Below are 18180 nucleotides of genomic sequence, written 5' to 3'. Positions count from 1 at the left end.
ACTCACCGTAACTCCACACATCGCTCTGATGAGTGAACTTCCTGTAGTGGATGCACTCAAGAGCCATCCATTTAACAGGCATCTGAAAAGGGAAATAAAAATTGAAAGGTGAGATATAATAAAAAACAGTAGGCTCATATATTTGCATGATTATACAGGTGGTCTCGTCGGTTGCCTGAGCTATCGAGCGGCCGATTGTGAGCGATTGTAGTATTGACGGCGCTTTCAGGCAGCGCCGTTTTGCTCAATATTACTCAAGTGCGGTGAGCGATTAGCTTCGGCTTGAAACTATTGGAAATCGTGTGAGCTTTGAAGGTGCGAAATGAGACGGTATCGGTCATTTGGTGCACATGAGCGCAACAGATGGTAAATGTGGGCCAGGCCGGAATCAACAAGCACGTCCCGATAAATGGATTAAACCCTGGAAAATTAGAGGCTAAACTATAAACAGGTTGAGTGAAGTCAAAATTTCAAGGCTGGGGCAGGCGATGAAATGAACAGATGAAATTTTAAAAATAGAATTTTCAGTTCAAGAAAAAATTTCAATGTTTTGCTAATCTGAAAATCGCTTTCCCACATTTTCAATAAAGAAATAATTGTCCCTTGTATTGTCCCCCAACTTAAATATTTAATTTATTATATTTATTAAATATTTACTTTAACTTTAATACCGTATTTTCTGCGCTATAAGGCGCACCTAAAAACCTCTAATTTTCTCAAAAGCGGACAGTACGCCTTATAATCAGGTGCGCCTTATATATGGACCAATATTGAGCCACTACAGCAGGCGTGTCCAAAGTCCGGCCCGCGGATTTTGTTCTTATATATGAAGTTTTAAAATGGGCCATTCATTGAAGGTGCGCCTTATAATCTGGTGCGCCTTATATATGGACAAAATTTTAAAATAGGCCATTCATTGAAGGTGCGCCTTATAATCCGGTGCGCCTTATAGTGCAGAAAATACGGTACGCAAAAAATAAATAAATCAGCAAATGATTTTGGAGCTAAATAATTGCTTGCTAACATTGAACGAATGTCAATAATAAAAACAAAAATAAAATTGTTCCAACTTCAATAACTGCTTTACTTCTGAAAAAAAATAAAAGTTTTGTGTTTTTTTTTTTTAGTGTAAACTAAATGGCAGCGGTAATAAATCTCAAGCTTCAAGATAAATCCTTTTTGTACTTTCACAATCACCAACGATATATTTTTCTCCTTCGCCAAACCCTTTTGTGCGTTTTGATAAAAGTAAGCACAACAGACTTACGCTGACCTTGCCCCCGTCTGCGTTGTACTCCTTCTCGTCCGCATCCAGCAGCCGCGCTAGGCCGAAATCGGTGATCTTGATGTGATTGGGGGACTTCACAAGGACGTTGCGGGCAGCCAAGTCCCTGTGGACCAGTCTCCTTTCTTCCAGGTACATCATTCCCTGAGGGAATCCAAGAAGCCAAAACATGATCTCATGGAAATAATAATCATGTTACAATGCACTTAAACTGAAAGTCTCGGTATTTCGTTTTCTCCTCAGCATAACCGAATGTGCATATTTCGATTGAATCGAATCAATCATAGCAGGTAAAGTGTCAAGGTTGTGTGCGCTCATTATATTATTTGATAGAATTTATGTTCTTTATTCTGATGCCACATTTTTGTGTTTTGTGACTGTCATTGAAGTTTTTCCACGGGAGTTCTGGACATTTTAATTTGAACCTTGTTTGCGGCAACGTGAAGAAGACGCGATAGAAGGGGAATCGCCGTAGTGGAACAAGAACATTAAAAAAAAGAAATAGAAACCGCCACTATTGTGTCGTGGAAAGGGATAAATAAAGTTTGCGTATGAGAGAAACAAAAATGGCCAGGCGGACAGAAGCAACTTTTTTTTTTTGCAGCCTTCATTTGTGGCTCAATGGGCTGTACGGAGGAGGGACACACACACACACATACGGATCATTACAGACGGGTAAACACACACACACATGCCCGCCGCATGCATTCACGGCTGAAGAAATCTGAGATCAGCCAGGCGAGGCCGATTGAAGTGTTTGAGCCCAGATGTTCAACAAGTTGACGCCACTTTGCAGGTGGATCAATAAAAACACCCTGTCAAGGAGGGAGGCGGGAAACAGTCGTGGCGCTCTTCAGACAATACACACAATCAACGGCGCCTCTATTGGCACACCGGACTCGTCACCGAAGAGGACAAGACGCGTGTCAAACCGGATTGTGTTGAGATGGCCGACGTGGCGAGCCGGCTCGCGCCGACTCCTCCCCAGACAAATGCGAGGATAAAAATCGATCGACGGCCGCCCCGCCGCTAGATGAACCCTCATCCATCATCCGCCCGGCCGGGCCTCGCCCTGACAGACAGACGGGGACCACCTCTCCTCCAAGCAAAGATATATTTCACCACTTGCTTGTCCGGCCTTTCCTATTGGGAGCCTCACAATTATGTAGCCTCTTTCTTCGGCCCTATTACCGAAAGTGGATTTCAAATAAATTACGCAAACCGAGCTCAGACAGCCCGATCAATAGCCATGTTGATTACAATAAGCCGGAAGACGACCGCGTCGAGCGATATTTATCCCCGATGCGGACATTGTGAGGAATTAGGAATCAATGGGCCACACAGTGCATTAATACACTTCGACTAAACGCGACGGGGCAATGAGGGGAGCCCGGCTCGCTGACAGCACAATGTACAACAGCTCAAGGAGCCAGCCAATTAACTTTCAGCCACGCCGGCCGGCCGGTCGGCTGCCCGGGCGGTAAACTACGACGTCCCCCATAGAGCATGAGGAGGCACGGCCCGATTAAAGATCCCGGGGACACTGGCATAATTGATCGTTCCTGATTGTGTACGTGACACCGAAGCATTTGTTCTTTTTTAAAATTTCTTTCACGAGCAAAAAAAAGAATTGTATTACCGTATTTTCCGGACTATAAGGCGCACCTAAAAACCTAAAATGTTCTCAAAAGTGCGCCTTATAGTCCAGTGCGCCTTATATATGGACCAAATTCCTAAATTTAAACTGCCCCAAAACATTGTGTCATGAAATCAATCATAAGTGGCCCGCTGAAGACTACGAATCATGAATCAAAAAGACTATAGATCATTATTTTGTGATTATAAAGTAATTTGTTGCGTCTGAAGTTGAAATAAAAAAGATAAAATGGAGAATGATTTCATTTGGATTAAAAATCTGACATGATGCATTAATGGTGCGCCTTATAGTCCGGTGCGCCTTATATAAGGACAAAGTTTTAAAATGGGCCATTCATCGAAGGTGCGCCTTATAGTCCGGTGCGCCTTATATAAGGACACAGTTTTAAAATAGGCCATTCATCGAAGGTGCGCCTTATAGTCCGGTTCGCCTTATAGTCCGGAAAATACGGTAATAATGAAAATGTAGATAAAATAAATTTCAAAGCTGCCATTCCAGTTCTGCACTCTTTTTACAAGCTTGTTTAATGGCTGGAAAAAAAAGATGCCGTTTGCTCCACTGACCCGTCAGTGACCGGTGCACAGGTAGAAAATTAGCTTTGTTGATTTCTTTTTGTAAAACTTGTACCACGCAAGGTCATGGGTAGCGGGCAACCCAGCGGCACCTTCTCTCCAGTGAGGAGAAAAAAAATTGGAAAGTTGAGTCAGGTTATTGGCGTAGAGGTCGAGGGTGATGGGATAAAAGCTTGGCTGGAGAAATACTGAGAAACAAGGTTGTCAGGTGAGAGACTTGAATTGGATTTTGATGTGATTTCATTTTTGGAGATGTTTTGGAACTTTACGAGAAGGACATGTTATTGCTTTAGCAAGTTTGCTGTTGAGGATAATAATGCAAGCACTTTTTTTGATGCATGGCTATGCCAACATAAAACATCCATGAATGGCAGGGTGCTTAGTTTCTGAAGCTCTGGTTTCCTCATCCATCTCTCTTTCAAGCCCCTCCCCCTTCTGCAAACTCAAACAATGCGAGCAATATGAGCCTGTCTGCTCGTCGAGGACTGGGACCAGCGCGATAAGCAACGAGCACAAAAGGACCGCCCAGGTGGTCCAGGTGGTCGTCTATCATATCCCGAGCCCTAGTACTTTCGGAAAGCAAGCGAACAGAGTCATGCTAATTGTATTGCAAAAATACCGCCGTGAAAAATGTACAAATATGAGATTGGTAAAGCACATGAGGGCAATTTTCACAAGATAGTAGAGGGGGGAAATAAGTTGGGAAAATGTGCTGTCCTGTCTGCTATTATTTCCCTGAGCTCCAAAATGCCGGATGGTTAATGAACGCTTGGCGAATGTGAGCTATGCTTCTGCTGCACTGAACGTTTCCGCCCATTTGCGCTGCACTCACTCGACCTTGAGTCAAACCGCTGGCAAAAAACGCATCTATCAAGCAAAGATACGGATTTGAGGCAAACAGTACGGGCTGTGCGGGGTTCATGGAAAATATCATCTATCTATCTATCTATCTATCTATCTATCTATCTATCTATCTATCTATCTATCTATCTATCTATCTATCTATCTATCTATCTATCTATCTATCTATCTATCTATCTATCTATCTATCTATCTATCTATCTATCTATCTATCTATCTATCTATCTATCTATCTATCTATCTATCTATCTATCTATCTATCTATCTATCTATTTATCCATCTATCCATCTATCCATCTATCCACCCATCCACCCATCCACCCATCCACCCATCCACCCATCCACCCAACCACCCATCCACCCATCCACCCATCCACCCATCCACCCATCCACCCATCCACCCATCCACCCATCCACCCATCCACCTATCCACCTATCCACCCATCCACCCATCCACCTATCCACCTATCCACCTATCTATCTATCTATCTATCTATCTATCTATCTATCTATCTATCTATCTATCTATCTATCTATCTATCTATCTATCTATCTATCTATCTATCTATCTATCTATCTATCTATCCACCTATCCATCCATCCGTCCGTCCGTCCGTCCGTCCGTCCGTCTGTCTAGAAACTTTGGTTTCATGAAAATTTACCATGTACCATTTCATTGACCTTTTTAGAATGTCGGATTGTGATTTAAATATAAAAAAACTAATAAAAATATATATATATATATATATATATAATATAATATTTAATAAAAAATATAAATTCATAATTTAATAATTTAATGAAAAATATAAATTCATAATTTTTCGAATAAACTGCGGCAGTGCATAAAAACCAAAATCTAATAAGGTTGGTCGTCCTCCAAATACTTATCAGTAATCACCCTCGCCGGTCGATCAGAGGCATCGTATCCGAGCAATAATTAACAGAGCTCCCGTCGGATCCCGTGAGGCTGCGGTTCGCCACCGGCGGTGAGGACGGCGGAAATGACGGCTTTCACCGTCAGCTCAGCCGACTCTCAATTCCGAAGGGAGAGGAGAAGACGCTGTTCATTGAAAGCAGCTCAGCACAAACTTCTCAGTAATGCCTGTAATTTGTCCGCCGCTTACTGTGACACTGAGCGGTTATAATTCTTAATTACCTCGGCTAATTTTCACCGGCAGACAAGATGAGGGAGAAGTTTACCGTTTTGTCGATTACATCCGCGCGACTGGCGGGAGGGGAAAGCGACGTGATGATGATTCGAACGGTCCATGCCTGACAGTGGGGAGGGAATCGAACAAAAATAAACAATGACTGTACAGCCAATATTTAATTACAGTAGCTAAAATAGAAACCAAACACATCAATCTGGATGTAAAATAAAAAAAAATATATAATTCAGAGAAAAAAAAAAAATCTTTTTAGGCAGGCACGAGTACTCCTTAACTATCAGAGTGAAAAGGTCACCAGGTCACTATTTGAGGCTGCAATCAAAGATTTCCAAAACGGTTTCATATCAAGACTATTTCAGGCATTTCAAACTTATATTTCAATCTTTTCACAAATTGCTCCTTGAGCCTTTGTGACTTGTCAATATGCATTTCCAGCAAGTTCCGGCCTCATTAGCTTCCAGTTCAGCGACCGCTTAAACCGGAAAGATGCAAAACTAAACATTTTCGCAACCAGATTTCAATTTTTTTTTTTTAAATTCTGCGGCGGCCATTCATCTGCATGCACGTACAGGCCTGTGTCTAATGAGCCTGAGCTGGAGGCAGCGTCGGTAATGGCTGTGCGGGGAGAGAGGTGACCGATCCAATCAGGCATTCTTCCCCAGTGGATCTGGCAGTCAAATCCCTCCCCTTACGCATCCTTGAGCACTGCTGATCCTTACAGATAATTAGAAAGACCCAGGGGGCTTATCCCTCCTCTGCCTGTTCTCCCCATCACCTCTCCCTGAGCCCACTTCCCTCATTTTGTTGCATCAGCAGGGACACGTTCTCTCGGGGAACGCTTTCCACGCCCGCCCACCCACGTGCGTGTCTCGCACTGTTTACTAAGCAGGACAAACTCACGTAGAATTATGGGAGTGCATTATGATGAAGTCCGGGAGAAATTAATCGCCGGACATCGATACTCTCCGGCCCCTCGGCGGCTTTGAATTCTTACTCTATAAATAACAAGTAGTAGAGGAAAAAAAAAAAAAAAGAATCGTTTGTTTCGGCCAATCAACAAAGAGGTTGCTTGCACTGCTGTAAATTGTCGGCGGACTCCATTATTAACCCTAACCCTAACCCTAACCCTAACGCCTCGTTATTTTTTGGCTGGGAAGAATAAGCGGTACAAGAGGGGGATTTTTTATTTTTTTTTCTCCCATCTTACATCTCAGACCCATTGCGCAATCCCTCATAGCTCAACAACATTAACGGATGGCGCAGACACAAGTCATGTTGCTCCCCACTTAACTAATCATAATTAGCTTTCGGCACCCGAACGAACATCTTCATCACTCAGACTCCATAGCTTTGACGACAGCATGCATTATTTAGACTTGCCGGAATGTAACGAGGTCGCTATCGTCGACTAACACTCACACGCTTAAATATTTATGATCATTTGCATGTATATGCTGAGTCAAAAAAAAAAAAAGAATCATTTCGAATCAATGCTTACCTGCGGCCTTCTAACAAGCTGAACGTTCAGATTGAAGAGGGATGCATGGAAAAAAGTTCAAACTTCAAAAATGTCCAAAATCTAGCCCGGAAAATATCAGCCGATATCGAGGTTGTAAAATTTGAGCACACACACGCAGATCAAGATTAGACTTGACCTTGTCAGAGAAGGTGACTGCTGATTTTGCTAAACGATGTCATGGTGTGTGTTGTTTCCTCGTAAATCGTAAATTGTCACACCATCGCCGATGCAGCCTCTCATTAATATTTGACCACAATGCAGTAGTGGACTACATCAGGCTCGCCTCGGAGAAGGTCAATATTTGGCACCATCATTAGCCCTGTCAATCAACAAAACGCCACCCGGCACATGACAGCTCTGCTTGACGAGATGGGGGAGGGGAGAGGGGAGGGAGGGGAGAGGGGAGGGAGGGGTTCCCCCGCAGGGCATGTTGTACACGTCATCTCACCACTAGGAGCGCTCTTAGCGATCTTGCACGACCTCAATGACGACGGTCAAGACGTGCAACCAGCCAAGCTCGTCACATCATCTCAGCACCTCCGATGATGGAAAGCCCGACGAGAGGAACACAGAGAGGAGCCGTGGCGGGAGGACAAGCTAAATGAAATCAGTCCCCCGGCCCTGTGGCTCATTCAGCCACTGATTTAAAAAACATGGCCGACCTAATTATTCCATTCATAATCTAAAACCGAGAGAAAAATGACTCAGCAGACAAGAGAATCGGAAAAAGACTGATGGTTGGTTCAATTTTAGAAGTTGAGAACACACACACGCGCGCACACACGCACACACACACACACCTGATGGTGCAAGTGTATCTTGGGTAATGTTTAAAGGGCAAACTTTGACTTCTTTTAAATAGAGCACTTGGCCTCAGTGGGGAAAAAAAGATGGGGGAGGTGTTTACAGGTGAGGAAAGAAAAGAACAAACTAATAAATTAAAAGATTGAAAGCGACTGAGCTGTGTGTGCGTGTGTGTGTGTGTTGATGCAAGTGTCAGTCATTGTGCCAGTGTGTGCAAGTGCGGCAGCTTTGTGTGTGGCTGTAGATTAATGACAGCCATTATCTCAATGCCCAAAACACTCAGTGATAGAGAGTCAGTGCCTGGCGACAGGCCGTAGCCAATCTATTTGCGGCGCAGCGGTCACCTGCCCGGGTCAGAGCCCACATACGGCTGGCTGTTTGTGTACTTGTCGTGGCGCTGGCCATGGGGCTGCGGGCGGGGCTGCTGGAAGGAAATGATCTTTTCTCCCGCCGAAACAGGGTCTTTAAGGTTTCTTTAAATTTGTTGAATGCAATTTTAGCTCTGATTGGATGGATGGATGGATGGATGGATGGATGGATGGATGGATGGATGGATGGATGGATGGATGGATGGATGGATGGATGAATGGAAGGAGGCTGGATGATGGATGGAAGGACGGATGGATGGATGGATGGATGGATGGATGGATGGATGGATGGATGGATGGATGGATGGATGGATGGATGGATGGATGGATGGATGGATGGATGGATGGATGGATGGATGGATGGATGGATGGATTGGTAGATGGATGGATGGATGGATGGATGGATGGATGGATGGATGGATGGATGGATGGATGGATGGATGGATGGATGGATAGATGGATGGATGGATGGATTGGTGGATGGAAGATGGATGAATGGATGGATGGCGGATGGATAGATGATGGATGGATGGATGGATGGATGGATGGATGGATGGATGGATGGATGGATGGATGGATGGATGGATGGATGATGGATGGATGGATGATGGATGAATGATGGATGGACAGATGGAAGGATGGCTGGATGATGATGATGATAATTAATTAATTAATTTATTTAATTGATGGATGGAAGGATAGATGGATGGATTGATGAATGATGGATGGATGGATGATGGATGGAAGGATGGAAGGATAACTGGATGGATGGAAGGATAACTGGATGGGTGAATGGATAGACAGTTTTATATTTGCCAGGTGTCTCACTTTACTTTTGTTACCGCGCCGTTTTTCCAAGGTGAAAATGAGCCTTACTCATGCTAGCTCGATGATGTCATTTGTCCAATAAAAAGTCATTCAAATGAAATCAGTCAGGCAGTGCGGGATCACTTCACGCGCAACAAGTCACAAAAAATGACTTGCCATCAAGCGCTCCACTCTCCCTCGCTATCTTACGAGCAACAGCCACAATCGAATCCAATTACAGCGCTAAGTAGCGGCTTAAGTAACCTGCTCTCCAGGCACTTAGATTCATTTGTGTGTGTGTGTGTGTCGGGGGGGGGGGGGTCAAGGGTTAAGCCCTTCCACACACACCTCATCAAACCTATCCTCTGATCACTCATTCGGGAGAACCAACAGTACCGACCAAACAGAAATGGTCAAATCAATCTCAGCAGTCTGGTGGTACCTGGTGGCAGAAAATGACCCTGACCTGACCATGATGTGGGTTGGAATGATAATTGCTGATCAAGCATTTTTATGTCTCATCCAATTATTACAACGGTGAGGCCAATTTTGCTGTAGACGAAGAATATTTTGGATTGACATTAAAAGATTCACTCGGGACAAGCCGTTCTTCCAAGGTCTTTACATCAGGATGTCCATCAAAACATCACCAGGAAAATCCACCCATTTTCACGTGAGCTTAAAACATTTGAAGATTTTGTAAAGTCTCCTTACAAAAATGATCTAAAATGCAGTTTATTTCATTTAATGCCATCACTTGATGAAAGAAATAAAAAGGTTGATTATTTAAAATGATTTTATTATTAAAAATATTATTATTTTATTGATAATGATAATAAATATATAATTTTAATAAAATAAAAATGATCTAAAATGCAGTTTATTTCATTTAATCCCATCACTTGATGAAATAAATAAAAAGCTTGATTATTTAAAACGATTTAAAATGATTTTATTATTAAAAATATTATTATTTTATTGATAATGATAATAAATATGTAATTTTAATAAAATAAAAATGATCTAAAATGCAGTTTATTTCATTTAATCCCATCACTTGATGAAAGAAATAAAAAGCTTGATTATTTAAAATGATTTAAAAGGATTTTATTATTAAAAATATTATTATTTTATTGATAATGGTAATAAATATATAATTTTAATAACATAATATAAAATAACAATTTTAAATATATAATTGTAATAAAATAATATAAAATAATAATTTAAAATATATTATTTTAATAAAATAATATAAAATAATAATTTTAAATATATTATTTTAATAAAATAATATAAAATAATAATTTTAAATAAATAATTTAATAGAATAATATAAAATCATAATTTTATATGACCAAAGCAAGCAAACCCCGGCTTTCCTCCGGATCATCAACACCTACCTTGGCAATTTGGACGCACCAGTTGAGCAGCAGCTGCGAGCCGATGTTATCCTTGTGCTCGTGCACGTAGTCGAGGAGGCAGCCGTGCGGCATGAGCTGGGTGACCAGCTGGATGGTCGGGCTCAGGCACACTCCCAGTAGACGCACCAGGTGGGGGTGCTCCATGCTGGCCATGATCAGCGCCTCCTGGGTCAAACACAAAAAGCAACTAAGAGCACTCTCTACTCTCCATTCCGCTCACAAGTTGAACTTTCCGAATCATCACGTCTATTTGTCAACAAATATCAACTTCTGCTTTCATAGTAGAAACTCAGCGCCCGTCCGGGTATCTATTATGCATGACTACTTGTGCACTATATTCCGAGCGGAGGTGGAGACGGATGCATAAATGAAGATGGGTTGCCGACCAAATTTGCATGCCGCGTCTTGCCCGTGGAGTATTCTCCCAGTTCGAGAAAACACTGCGGAAAGTCTTCAAAGCAGCGCAAACACAACCTTTTTCCATCCACATTTTCACGCAGAGTTTCATAAATGTTGCACCGGCGTCATTAAATGTAGGCCACGGCAGATGTGAACGAGACTCGCGACCTTGCACGCCGATTTAAAACGCTCAGAGGGCGACTTGGCACCATCAGGGGAGGCAGTAGAGCGGGGGTGTCAAACTGTGGCCCGCGGGCTAAATCTGGCCCCCAGTGTAATTATATTTGGCCCGCGAAGACAAATCGTGAATTGACTTTGTGTCGATACTACAATTGCAAATTGTCTTCACTTAAAAAAAAAGTAGAGATGTTGCTGTTTTTTTAATTTCTTTCTTATTTTATTATTTATTTTATTATTTATTATTTGCCGCTAAAAAAAAAAAGATTGTCGGTGTATGTCTGTGTATGTTCTTCTGCAGGTCTTTTAGATTGTACTTTTTTAATCTTTTTAATCTTTTTATTCTATTTATTTATTTTATTTTATGCACTGATCAGCTGGCACTTTTAAATTTCGTTGTACAAGTGAGACAATGACAATAAAGATTTATTCTATTCTATTATAAAAAAAAGTTAAAAGTGCTCCCACTTCACATTTTTAACAAATAAAGGTAGAGGGAGGAAATGGAAAAAAAAAATATTCAATTATTTTATTTATTACTTTATTATTGTTATTGATTTCTCACTCAACCCTTTTATTTATTGCTACGCACTTTATTTATTGGAATGAATAAAGTTAACTCTAAGAAGACAAAAATGGGTCCTGCTACCAAAGCTTCATAGGCAGGACTAAAATTATACTATAAAGGTAAAATTATAATGCAATATCATTTTTTTCTTTTTTTATATTCTATTGTACTATGGAGTTATCATTTTCTGTATTTTTTGCTTTTTTCTTGTATTTCGTTTAATGTTCGAAAATAAACAAACTCTTGATTTCGACTCCTGTGTGTGTGTGTGTGTGTGTGTGTGTGTGTGTGTGTGTAGTGCAGCTGTTTTACTTTCTTCCTCTCCTCTCTCCTGAACATTGACCTCCATTACAGCCAGATGACCCTATTTTCCCATCAAAGTCATTTTAATACACACATCCGACCGACGACATTGAAGAAGTGGACCTCTTCCATCGATATATGCTTTTTTCACAAATTGCATACACTCAAATAACAAATCCGGCCACTCATATTCGAATATCTGCCAACGCTGGCAAATCAAGCTAGCGCCGCCGCCGCCGCCATCACCTGGGGAACATTTTGTTGTTGTTGTGTTGTGGTGTGTGTGTGCGCCCGTGCATGAATGAGCGTGTGTGTGCTCGGAGCTGGCACTCCAGTGGCGGGGCTTCTTAGTGGCGAGGCGTGAGTCTGCCTTTAGATTGCTGTTTAACAAGCTGACGGAGCGAGCATATTGGCTCTGGATGGACGTAGAGTCCCGCTGGGAGGAGAAAAGGAGAGATGGGCGAGAGGCGGGAGGTGAAGAGAACTCCAAAATGGGACCAGTGAAATCAAGAGAGTGTGAAGAGGAAAAATTGGTTAAAAAAAAAAAAAAAAAGACAGAGAGGAAAAAAGCAAGGTGGGAAGGGGTGATAAAAACAAAAAGTTCTCCAGCCTGGCGGGACTCCGGCGAAGCGGCGTATCATAAACAAGTGGTGTTTTTAATAGTCTCATCCAGTCTTGGCAGTTCATTTTTTTTATCCCTGAGATGCTACTTTCATAAAAATTTACAACCAAGTGCACAATCCAACAAAGTGGCAGGCGACGGGAATACGCACGTCCATGAACTCCACATTGGCTTTGGGGCCGGTGGTCTCGTTTAGGATTTTAATAGCCACTGGGATCTTCACCGTCTCACCTTCTGGTACCCAGATGCCCTAGGAAATCAAGCAATTATTGTGATATCTAAAAAAGTCGGAAAACACAATACGCAAATTGAGATTTAGATGTGGTTGGCTCACTCACCTTGTAGACCGTCCCGAAAGCCCCCGAGCCCAAAATTTTGACTCTCTTCAACTCCGTCTCCTTCAGGATGCGCAGCTGAGCTTGGTTGGGGGCTGTTCCGCTAGGGGTCAGGGGCTCCACCAGCTGACCCCAAAAAAAAAAAAAACACAAATCGTGTCAGTCCGTCAATACGTCACTGACGGACGGATGCACATTTTCCTGATAAATGATGAAAAATTAAAAAAATCGGCGGACGTGGTGGAAAAACGGCCCGATTTCCGGGCTGATAAAAATGATGTCACGTGATTGATGCGTGTCGGAATTATTACGATCGCCGCTAATGGTCACTTTAAGTTTCACGTGCGTTTAAATCAAAGTTAAATATCAGTTATGTTTCACAACTTACTTTTGATTGGTTGTCATAGCAACAGAATTTGCAATCTCAGTATTTTATTTATATATTTGGAGGTTTGGAACAAGGATGGAGAAAGCGCGAAAGAGAGAAGGAGAGGATGGAGAGGGAGGGGGATAGAGAGAGAGAGAGAGAGAGAGAGAGAGAGAGAGAGAGAGAGAGAGAGGGAGGGAGAGAGAAAGAGGGAAAAAGAGAGAGAAAGAGAGCAAGAGACAGAGAGAAAGAGAGAGAGAGAGAGAGAGAGAGAGAGAGAGAGAGAGAGAGAGAGAGAGAGAGAGAGAGAGAGGGAGAGAGAGAGAAAGAGGGAAAAAGAGAGAGAAAGAGAGCAAGAGACAGAGAGAAAGAGCGAGAGAGAGAGAAAAAAAGAGAGAAATAGAGAGAAAGAGAAACAAAGAGTGGAAGGGAGAAAAAGAGAAAGAGAGTGAGAGAGAAAGAGAGAGAAACACAGAGAGAGAGAGATGGAAGTGTTGTCTTGTAATGGACTTTTAATGAATGTTTATTTCAATAAACATTTGTATGTACATTTACATTTATTGACTGTTTGCGTTAGAGGGATGATTGATGATGACGGGATGATTGTAAATATTGATTTCAAATACAGTGCGCGTTTCATTGTTTTAGTTTTTCACTGAACATGGCGTCGTGGGGCTTCACCAATACGTGTCAACTAATAAGTAGTAGAAGAAGAAGCTCTGCTGGGCCGAAAACTGACTTGAATTTACTGACGCGACAATTTATCTTGCAGACTGACATTTTTCGCTTCCAGTCAGAAATGTTCCTCTTTGAATTTAAAAAAAAAAAAAAAAACATTCAGAGCCGCTGGAAGCATTTGTTACATTTGACTTCCGAAGTCGGCAGCAATGATTTGTGTCAAACCAAAACAATCGGTGACTGTCCCATCCCGATACCGAGGATTTTGGAACTCGTATCCAAATTTCACCGGAACGCAAATATTTCCAAGGTGCTAACATTCCCGACATTATCTGGAGCGTGCCGGCGCTGAACAAATCTGTCCGCTATCAGCTGCTAGCGCGGCAGAGCGAGAATCGTATCTCACCGGCTGTGCACATAGCAAGCCCGTTCCGTGCCAATGTTTACGACCGGCTCCACCTGGCATCCGGTGAAAGCTGACACCGAGCCGTTCGCCGGCCAGCCGCTCTCCTTGCCACTCCGCGAAACAAGCGAGGCCTCACCTGTAATCGAGCTAACCGAGGGGAAGTAAGAGCCGGATAGAAATCCAACCAAACGGCAAATTGAACAGCCCGTACTCGCAAATATTGGCAAAGTCGTATCGACAACCGCCGGCCACCCAAACGGAAGCGCACTACACACATCCCTGCACACAACAAGTCAATGCGTCCGATCGATAGGCGTCTTAATGAGCCCATCGGAGCCCGGGCGCGCTGCGGTTTATCAGCGGCATAATCACGCCGCTCAACCACTGCCATCAAACAATATAATGAGAGCATACATCAGCAGGTCAGCCACTCAAGCGCTCGCTGGACGTGACATAAAACCATCACGGCGAGAAGAGCTGCGAAATCGCCGCCCCGCACACAATGGACGACTTGGGCCTGTTGGTGATTTGTTGCTTGATGGATTCAAGCCCTGAGGCGGAGACCCGCTGTGATGTCACAGCAGGAAGTGGGTTAGCGGGCCGAGCTAGGAAAAAAACAACCTGAATCAATTAATTAATCCATTAGACTTCTTAGCTCACCTGGAATCGTAATCATTCTCTTCCTAATGGAATTCCAACTATCCGATTCTTCAAACTTTTAAGATCGGCTCACCGTTTTCTTTTTCCAATATGGCCGTGCCTGTTTTGGCTCCAGCTCACTTTCTTTTGACTTTGTTTTATGCTTTGTCGGTGTTCTGGACCTCATAAATCCCGTGTTCAGCTGTTAGCGCTGTGTGCTAACACTACAACAAGATGGAAACTGCGTGTTGAACAAGGACAAGATGGCTGTCCTCTCATCTTTTATCGCGTAAACGTTAGCGCTAACCCCAATAAGACGGACAAGCTAACAGCGTTGCTTTACTCATTAGCATGAGAGGGACTTTAAAGACATTTTAAAGTGTCAGTGCAACTAATTTTTCTTCAGGAAGCTAACATCATTGCTCATCAGCTTTAGAGGGATTTTAAAGACATTTTAGATTGTCGGTGCTAACAAAGCAGGCTGATTTTTCTTCAGCAAGCTAACAGCGTTGCCTTACTCATCAGCATCAGAGGGACTTTAAAGAGATTTTAGATTGTCGGTGCTAACAACGCAAGCTAATTTTTCTTCAGCAAGCTAACAGCGTTGCCTTACTCATCAGCATTAGAGGGACTTTAAAGACATTTTAGATTGTCGGTGCTAACAACGCAAGCTAATTTTTCTTCAGCAAGCTAACAGCGTTGCCTTATTCATCAGCATTAGAGGGACTTTAAAAACATTTTAAAGAGTGGATGCTAACAACACAGGCTATTTTTTCTCCAGTATTGATGCTGAAAAATGTAAATTGAACTAATTTTTCATGGAAGCGCATTTATTATTGAACAATTGGGATCTCCGGAATGTGAAATATAAATGTGAAGCGGTTTGTCCGCGCTGGTTATCATCCATCAAATCCGCACGACATTTTGGGCATGATTAGCATCCACGTGTTTGATCTCACCGACCACGTGTGACAAGAAAGCAAGAGTGATGCGAGAGGGGAGGCGAAACCGAGTCGACACCGCGGTGAAGCTGTAATCAGAACAAATGGCGACAGGCTGTCGCTGTTATTGTTTCATTAGGAGGCAGCTGGACGGAAGCCACGACGAGAGCCGTCAAGAGAGTGACACGACCGAGCCGGTAAATAGAAAGCACGCCCGTGGCCGTAGATGAGATTCTCTCCGGCTCTTCTCGGCTCGCGGCGCCACTTTATTTACTGGCTAATAACGCGGCGTGCCTCGGCCAAATGAGCTCCGCCGGTGCCGCAGTGGCGATGCGAGGTGAGTTTCGTCGGACAAATAAGCTACGTGCTCCACCGTCAAACAAGACGAGGCTTGAAAAATTAATAACCTTCATGCATTAATGAACGCACAGGTGTACATTTTCACTACTCCACTGGGTGATTTGTCGGGATATGGAAAGACGCACGTTCAAGAAAAACACCCTTATCTAAAGTTCGTCCAAAAGAATCAGAACAAAGTTACAATCATCTGGGTTTTTTTGGTTTTGTTTTCTATGCCAGCTGCGTTCAAGACATTATCATAATGCAAAACTTGAATTAAAAAAATGCAAACGTGTCCAAAATCAAAACAGACAGTGAAGATTAATTACTAGTTGCTCCCTTTTGAATTGATTAAAAATAATAAGGCATCTGGCTGGGTTCAGATTTATTTTCAAAAATGATTCGCTACATAAATAATGAGGGTGCTGAATCCCAGTGACTCAAATCTGCCACAATAGATTGAGAAAATATCTTGGAACTCTCTCGGAGACTCAATTTTTGGTGCACTCTGAAAAACTTTTCACCAAAGTCGGATGCATATAATTGCAGGAAATGTCGTAATTCAGGGAGAACAAATAGTTTGAGCAAAAAGGCTCGACTCCCTTCTCCCTCAAACTCTTTCCTCTGCTTACTCAAGCGCTTCTTAACACACGGGAGGCGTTCGTAGGCCTCACTGTCAGTCGGAGACTTTTTTGCAAGGCTGGTGAAATTTCGATCTTCAATTCAAACAAATAACACACCCTGATGAGTGAGATCAAGAGTGTCTGGATGAAGGCTCACTGTCCGGGGCCCGTTGCCTTTTTTTTTTTTTTTGGGCGTCGAGGGTAAAACAGAGAGCTCACCTCTTGTGTCAGTTGAGAAAAAGATGCCTCCAGTACAAGCTGTCAAACTGGGATCTGAGGACACGGCGGCCATTTCAATATCAAGCGCGCTGTGAAGACTGTTGACTTGCAAAGCACACTTAGTTCATTCCTTTGTTTTGCCATTCGCTGTCTTTCGTTCCTCCATCTCATCTCTTTTTTCCCTCCCTCACTTTTGATCTGCGAACCCATTTTTATGTCTCCCCCGTGACTCATTCTTCTTTTAACTCAAGACTTTCCCCTATCGTCACCTTGAGAGGAGCCTCCATTGATGATGTGGAGTTCAAACATGTCTCTTTGGAATTTTTGAAGAAGCCCCCCCGGAAACCAAACATCTTTTTATGCACAATGCTTTAAAACAAGAGTTTTCAAAAAGCTGTTCATAAATCAAAGTCCGTCATGATTTTCCTGACCGGATGACCAGTGGATGAAGATGAGCGTTCGGGGACGAGAAAAGGCTGAAAGTTCCTGCAGCTAACCGACCTTCTCTGCCTCCAGCCTGACAGCTGCCTACAAGCTGCTGCCTTCACCTGAAAATGATCCAAACGTGGAATGACAAGCGGACTCCTATGGGGCAGTGGTGGGGCCTGCGGCGATGACACCATTGAACCTGACCCTGAAGTGTGCAGACGTGGGGAGATGCAGCAAGGATGCTCCTCAAGGACAATTCACACGGATGCCTCCTTGTGTGGTTAGGTGTAATTAACAGTAACATTCATCGGTGTCAAACTCAACGCCCGGGGGCCAGATCCGGCCCGCCATGTCATTTTAAAAGCAAATCATGTCAACTCAGATGATCCTTGATAAATGTATTATTATTATTTTACAGTAATTTGAACAATAATTTAATGATAAAAATATTTCTTACTATAAAAAATATTATTTCTGATTTCCAAACTAGTAATCCATCCATTTGTCGCAACTACAAAGTGGCCCAACATTAAGAATGAGTTTAACACCCCTGAGCTAAAGTGACTCAAGCACAATACGGCCATTTTGTTTGTATTTTGACCTGATTTCGAAACCGATTGTATGGCGGCGATCTGTCAACGATGTAAAGCATCTATTTGAAAATAT

General features: G+C 42.7%; 1 protein-coding gene across 3 annotated transcripts in view; it reads right to left on the bottom strand.

The window, feature by feature from the left end:
* LOC125988097 (receptor tyrosine-protein kinase erbB-4) overlaps positions 1-18180 on the bottom strand; it is a 122467-nt gene that overhangs the window by 7637 nt on the left and 96650 nt on the right. The window contains exons 18-22 of one of the 3 annotated variants that reach the window (XM_049752908.2): positions 12877-12999; positions 12690-12788; positions 10449-10631; positions 1268-1429; positions 7-82 (exon numbers count right to left, since the gene is read on the bottom strand). In XM_049752908.2, the coding sequence (XP_049608865.1) occupies positions 7-82; positions 1268-1429; positions 10449-10631; positions 12690-12788; positions 12877-12999 (643 nt within the window). Of the gene's footprint in view, positions 1-6; positions 83-1267; positions 1430-10448; positions 10635-12689; positions 12789-12876; positions 13000-18180 lie in introns of all 3 variants that reach the window. The other 2 variants (XM_049752907.2, XM_049752909.2) reach the window with 2 other exon arrangements.

This window comes from Syngnathus scovelli, chromosome 2 (assembly GCF_024217435.2).
Source record: "Syngnathus scovelli strain Florida chromosome 2, RoL_Ssco_1.2, whole genome shotgun sequence".
Classification (NCBI taxonomy): Eukaryota; Metazoa; Chordata; class Actinopteri; order Syngnathiformes; family Syngnathidae; genus Syngnathus; species Syngnathus scovelli.
Note: the sequence above shows the minus strand (reverse complement) of the source record. Positions and strands in the feature narration are given on the sequence as shown.